Source organism: Phaethon aethereus (genome assembly GCF_964289735.1).
Source record: "Phaethon aethereus genome assembly, chromosome: 2".
Taxonomy (NCBI): domain Eukaryota; kingdom Metazoa; phylum Chordata; class Aves; order Phaethontiformes; family Phaethontidae; genus Phaethon; species Phaethon aethereus.
This window is the reverse complement of record NC_138582.1, coordinates 93,489,745-93,496,497: the sequence shown is the minus strand read 5'-3', so window position 1 is coordinate 93,496,497 and position 6,753 is coordinate 93,489,745. Positions and strand designations below refer to the sequence as shown.

The 6,753-nt window shown below is 40.5% G+C and overlaps 1 protein-coding gene across 1 annotated transcript; it reads right to left on the bottom strand.

The window, feature by feature from the left end:
• Nucleotides 1-837: 837 nt before the first annotated feature.
• Nucleotides 838-5,672, bottom strand: LOC309402592 (leukocyte elastase inhibitor A-like; the record flags this gene model as incomplete). The annotated part of the gene is made up of 6 exons (XM_081996453.1): nucleotides 838-1,242; nucleotides 1,410-1,577; nucleotides 2,307-2,449; nucleotides 2,781-2,898; nucleotides 4,201-4,329; nucleotides 5,505-5,672. 6 exons carry the CDS (start codon nucleotides 5,670-5,672, stop codon nucleotides 838-840), a joined length of 1,131 nt encoding a protein of 376 aa, XP_081852579.1.
• Between the last annotated feature and the right edge of the window lie 1,081 nt (nucleotides 5,673-6,753).

Sequence of the window (6,753 nt, the reverse complement as noted above, 5' to 3'; positions counted from 1 at the left end):
GTGAGAATGGCTGATCACTGCTTAAAGTTTTATGTGGGAATTGTCTAATTCACAGCCATCACAGAGCAGGCCATGTCAGAAGAGGCCTTCCATTATTCTGAAACCCTGTTTTTGTTATGTGGAAGTTTATGAAGAAGTTGGAGAACTTTCTAGCATATACAGCGTTTCTCACAACAAAAAATAAGCAATGGGTCTTGCCCTGCTTGAGAACAAGCAAAATGACACCAGAAAAGTCTTCTGCTTTCTCTGCTCTCTGAGAACAAGTCCCAGGAGTTCCAGCTTGAACCATTACCCCCAATCAGCATTTAAAGGAGGGGTCCCACAGGAGTAGTTTGCTACTCCCACACAAAGTACCATTTTCCTTGAGACCTCTACAGAGGTTGGGTAGGTAAAGCTAAAAGACACTGAGCACCCAAGTGTATCCTTTTAATGCAGATCCCTATCTTCCTGTCTCCTTCATGTGGGAGAATGTATCACTCTAGTGCACTAAAATCATAGGTTTATTGGAGACATACTACATCAGGAAAGGCTCAAAATAAGATTTTCTATGCAGATATCTCTAGAGGCCTACAGCTCTTTAGCAAGTATCACATAGTGTATTTTAAGGTAGATGTCATTTTAGTGAGGCCTCCTAAAAGTAGGAGTTGATGTTAGAAAGGAAATAGTTAACGTTTTTAGGTTTTTATCTCTAATTTGGTTCTTATCATATAGTCTTTTTTAGAGCAAATTAACACATTAGGATAAAGCCTAGCAAAAATGTGCTCGTCTTCTGTCCCCAGTGCTTGCCAATGGGGCTGTTAGTGGGGAGAAAGATCTAGTTTCCAAAATAACCTCCACTTAAGGGGAGGAATATCTTCCAAAGAAGAGAATGGTGTTGGTTGGGTTGTGTCTGATGAAGAAGAGGAATGGATGGTCAGCTTTGAACTCATAAGAAACTGGGCGACACAGAGGCACTGCAACAAGCCCCATGGCACCAACTGCTTCAGTGCCCTCTTCGTTGACTTCCAAAAATGACTTCTGGATGGCCTTGGACACAACCAAACCATCTTTCATAGAGATTCCTGACAAATCAGCTTTTCCCCAGTCAAAAACATTCATCACTCCCATCTCCTGAAGAGTTTTGTTGAGAACATAACTTTCCTCCATCTTGAACTGAGGCAGGTACACCTTCACTCTCAGCTGTTGCATCCTAGATGAGCTGGTCCATGCTGCTAGTTTTTCATATGTGAGGGTGCATTCAAGCTGTAAGGTGGTATTGATAATAATGATTGACACCATAATGAATGGAAGAAAAAGATAATAAGGTTCAGTTTTTCCCACCTGTCTTCTGACCACACTGGAGCAATGAGAAAGTATTGCTCTGTTTGCAGCCCCTTATGTATGCTACTAGAGAGAAAAGGAAGTATTACCTGTTCTAGGCCAGTAAAGTCCTCACAGACAGTTTCAGGAAGGAGAATGAACATGCTCAGTTCATTATTAAAGTACGGGAGCTCTAACACTTTTATTTTCAGTTCCTCTATGATGGCCATGTTAAAATAACCTTCTTGAAACATCATCTGCACTGTTTTTCTCTCATTCTGGAACACATGGAACATATTAAACAGAAAATACAGAAATTATCACCCTGGTTTTAATCGGTTTCAGTATTGAGATTAGAGTTCAGTCCACAAATACTATTTACACTGGTCATGGGTTTAATGTACTTGTAGCATTGATGTGTTCTTCTCTCTAAACTGTAGTTCCAATGAAGTTACACATTTTAGGAGCATAAAAGCTACTTTTCCATTTCGAAGGGCGCCAGATTACTTTACTCACAATTCCCTTTTTACATCCTTCTTATTTCTGACATGTCTGTTAAGGAAACTAATGCATCTGATGCAACCATGAATCTAGATTCTTCATGAATAATGTATACATTCCCCTGAGATAATTTGTCTTTCGTTCATTTTTTCCTGAAAACAAACACTGTTCTGTTGGTAAGTGGTAGCAGAGGAACAGAATCCTCAAATTCAGTCCCAAAAGCAGACTATTTTTGAAACGGCATCCTTAGTTGTGAAATCCCCAACAAAGTTAGTGCATGTGCTCCATGCAGGATCTCAGCTGCACAAGATCCACTTCTGAGGTGAATTGAAAGTTTCATATTTGGTTAGCAAACTGGAGAGAAGATGCAGCTTTCTATTGTTCTAGCTGAAGACCAGTGTTTTTTCATGGGATAACAGGGAGGAGGAAAGCTCCCATCTGTTGTTACAGGAGACAGACATCTGATTTCCATCCCCCAGATGTTTCAGTTTCTGCCCATACTGTACCTTGTTCAGCTGGAAATACGTTTCCTTAGTGTCTTCCTTCTTAAATTCTACTGCCCACTTTCCTTTAAAATATATAGCATTGACCAGGACAAGTACAGTGGAGGGATCAATAAACCCAGCAGCAAATAGCTCTTTGATTTTACCTTTAAAATTAATGAATTAAGAAGAATTACTACTATGTTCGTGCAGTCAGCTGCATTTGACTATTAATAATTACTTCTGTAAATCTGAAAGGTAGTATAATGCTGTCAGACAAACAACAAAAAGCTTATGTCCAGCTTTTGAAGCTAGGAAGTCAAGGCCTTTTTGTGTTTCTTCTTACATTTACTTCCTATTAAGCAAAAAAATGCAGTAAGTGTTTAATATATAAAAATCTTGCTACCTTTGGAAAAAAAGGTGGAAACTGAAATTCAGACATGATATTCCTAACTGGTTCAATTGCAAACCAAACAACATGCATATTTTCTTCTTTACCTTTTGTTTCATTTTCCACCCAGAAGTTAATCTTCTCTCTGGCTTCTTCTTCAGTGTATTTAAAATTGACTGGTTCCAGTTCTGCTCGATAGAATTTCTTTGTGGAATCCAAGAATTGCTGGAAAGTACAAATGACAGAAGTTTATCACAACAGGATGATTTTCATAAGATAGATAATTTCATGGCTTCAAGATAGTTCCATGTAGTAGATCAGCAAGAAAGGAATGAGTAAAAAAGGCATATGTAAGAAATTCATTGAAATAACTCAGGCATTCCATTTTTAGAGATTATTTATTAAAAATGTATTTGAAAATACATTTTTCTGTATTTTCAAGACGTACAGAGCAGCAGAAGTGTTGCAGCACAGTAAAAGACATCTAAGATCAAAACCTGGTACATTTCTTTAAGCTTATATATCACTGTTATGCTGCCTGTCTTCCCCCAACCACCAATGAAGAAGGTTGCCTTATTTTGAACAAATAACCAGGACTGATAATATCACAATGAGGTATGTATATCTGTGTGTGTGTATATATATATTACTCTGTGTAGATATATACACTGTAAAATTTATAACTTGTATTAAGTAGAAGACTTTTGCAGGCTGCTGGTCACCTTTTTTCTGACTCTGAAAATCTCTCTTTACCTAGAGTGCAAAGTTTTGGAAGCAAGATGAAATCTTGACTTGAAAAGTGAAAGGTGGTTTACAGAGATAAAACAGGACTTTTTCTAGCAATACTCTTATAAACACCTTAAGTCTGGTTTCCTGAGGAAATTATTTGCATGCACTTGCAGTGCCTGGGCTGTCAGTGTGCCACAGGAATGTTCTGAGATGGTCAATTCCACTTAAATTAGACTAATTGACAAAAATCTCAAAGATGCTACTTTCTTCTAAGCCTTGTTTGAAACGGCAGCAGGAATCAGAGAGTCCCATACTTGCATAGGCTCTGAAGGGAAGGTATAAGAGTGAGTGCAAGCATTTTATTAGAAACAGAGAAGACACTGGAGGACAAAAAAAGTCTTCTGCTGGTCCCAGAGCTTTGTTCCTTGGGTACAAATGGTTCAGCAAGCGCCAGCTCTGTTAGACACCGGGTGTGCATGGCAAGGATATATTGATTAATGTGATTAATTCTATCACATTTTATGGAATGCCCAGGGAGAGCTGTCACAGTAGATCTGTTTCTTCATGCAAAAGATTTTAAGTCACGGCTTCCCAGTGCTCTGCTGTTCACCACATCTAATCACTGGGCAACTGAGATGGAAAGGCCCCCTGACTGCAAGGGCTGTGGAGTGCAGTCATTTGGCAGTGCACCCTGACAGCGCCGCTGTGCTTCATTTCCCTTTGTACTTTATGATGGGAGAAATTCTGCTGAGCCCATAACTCCCAGGAGCTGTTACAATGGGCATCAGCGCCACTTACCTGGAAGAATGGATAGGTAAGTTCTCCAAAGAGCCTGTTGGCAATGGTGAGAGAGCAGCCGGGTCTGGGCTCGACGACTGCAGCCAGCAGAGCCTGGAACTGGGAATGGACTCCTCCAGCTTCTTCACACTTCAAACAGGAAAACAGAAGTTTCATGGTAGGCTTGAGCTTTCCCATGCAAACCTGGGCCTGAAGGTGAATTGCAGCCTCTCTCTGTACGAGAAACCCAACTCCACTCGGTTGATATAGGCATTCGAACGAATGCATCAGGACACCACCTCCAACTCCCTCCATACCAGATGTACAGAATGACAAAATGATTCACCTTCAGGCCCGCACTAGTCCACCTCCAAAGGACATTGTATCCTACAGTGATGGCTCTGTGCACACTGGGCAAGAGTCTGATGGCTTAGAGCCCGGGAGGAGCGAGCTCCAAGGTGCCTTTGGCATGCCCTGTAGACAAACCTTTGCAGGTGGCAATTTAAGCAATCACCTTTTAGATTGGTATTGCTGTTTTGGTTAGAAACCTGTAATAAGAAGGCTTAGCTGTTGAAATGTATGATCTCACAAGGCCCCTTAAATAACTAACAAAAGAACAGTAATAAGCAGGTCTGCAAATCTAGACAGACAGGCTGCTCAGCCCTGCCGCGCTTTCTGATTGATTGTTTGCAAGAAAAAGGGCTACAAACCAGCACTTGTTGCTTCATCTGAGAGCTGCAACTGTGTCTTACCTTTTCAGAAAGGTATCTGTTTCCCTGGCTTGCACTGCTCAAAACTTCACTGAAATGAAATACCTGCAATGTAAATTTTGGGTGAATGCAGCTGAGTGACGGCACCTCAAAGCTAAAACAGAGTGTTGGAAGCCTGACCCCAAAGCCAGACACAGTCAATGGTGAGATTCCCCTTTGTCCTTTATCATGAGATCCTTGCAAGTGAACAAGAAGTTTTTGTAGAGGGTGAGCTCATGAAATCTTTGAAATATTTCTTATTATGAAAGACACCTTTGGGTATCCAGAGAAGGCAGAAGACCGTATCAAAGGGAACCACCACTTCTGAGCTCTGGAGTGTGGAGAGAGACATCAAAAACACATTCTTTAGCACTGATGTTTCATTGAATTATCAGTTACTGTAATAATATTTAGTCTGAAAAGATTTGGTATTAGGAATAGCATAAAAGAGGGTATTTTTAAAGGGCCCTTTGTGTGCATGACTCCTTTGGATGTTTAGGAACACGGCTGATGGTACTATCAGCCTCTTGGCTCATATGTTGCCACCATCCCCTTTTCAGAGCAAAGGAAACCCACCTTCTCAATCTGTTTGAGTGTGCTGCCCCTGGCTCCGAGGACAACCATCCCAAAGGCAGCTGAGAGACTTAGTGGGGAGAAGAAAATGTTTTCATTTCTCTTTCTTTTGCTCAGCTCTCTGAAAAAGTCAAGACAGAACTTGGCATTGGCTGCACTGAGAGAGCACATTGTGGCACTGCGATCGCCTGCAATAAGGGAAACAAAGATTTAGGCTTCTTGTCCTTATGCCTGCTAGGCTTAGATGCCTTGGTAGAGCATGATAAGGTTTTCTGCAGTAGCGTGGCTGAATTGTTCAGCATCTCACAGAAGGTTCCTGGTTCGTCACGTCTGGGATTTCACGGTGAACTTCAGATTGAAACAACTCATCTGAAAACCACTGCCCTGAATGGCAGGAGAATCACATTTTCAGAAACCGTATTCTGAGTTCAGCTGTTTCTCCAGCTCAAGCAATAGCTATAGCTTTGTTACTCAGTTCTAACCTTGTCCTAACCACAGTCCCAGCTCACTTTATGTCCTGATCTTTCTTGCCTCAAGTCCTCTAGGCGTAGCACTTATTAATTACACTCCTTGATCATATCTCACTTGCTGTGTCTCTCTAAACTTTGTGTATATTAATCAGCTGTGCCTTACACACTGTGTCCTTCTAAGGATGGTTGCTTAATGCATATTCAACAGAAAATTGAACTACAGATAGGCTCACTTAGCAACATTGTCAGCAAGGGCACATTGTGTATTACTGGAAAATTCCAGTCATATGTTTTATTTTATCTATCTGCAGCTTCAACACTTTTCTTTGTTATAATATTTCAGCTATGACCACAATTATTACTAGCAGATGGTCTTGAACGTTCTGAAAAACTCTTCATAATTTACACCTAGGACAGAGTTCCTTTCTTATGAAAGCCTTTTCCCATGTCTTCATCCCGTAAAGTGATGTAGAGGCATCTGATCCCTTAGAAAGTCAGTTTGGTATTTTAAGGTTTCCAGCTATTCTAAGTCCCTTTTGTTTTGATTCCTACTGAGTCTGAACAACTTTCTCCACAGATGTGAAAGATACCTTTCCCCCATTACACATGAAGAATTAAATTATCCATATAAATATTTAAAATATAGAATGGCATAGAAAGATTACGTTCTCATGAACTACCACTCTGGGTCATACAGAAGAAGTTGGAAAAGGTTTCATTTTAATCTTCTTTAGAAACACACCTGGTAAAGCCATTGTACAAATTAAGCACATTTGGATTAC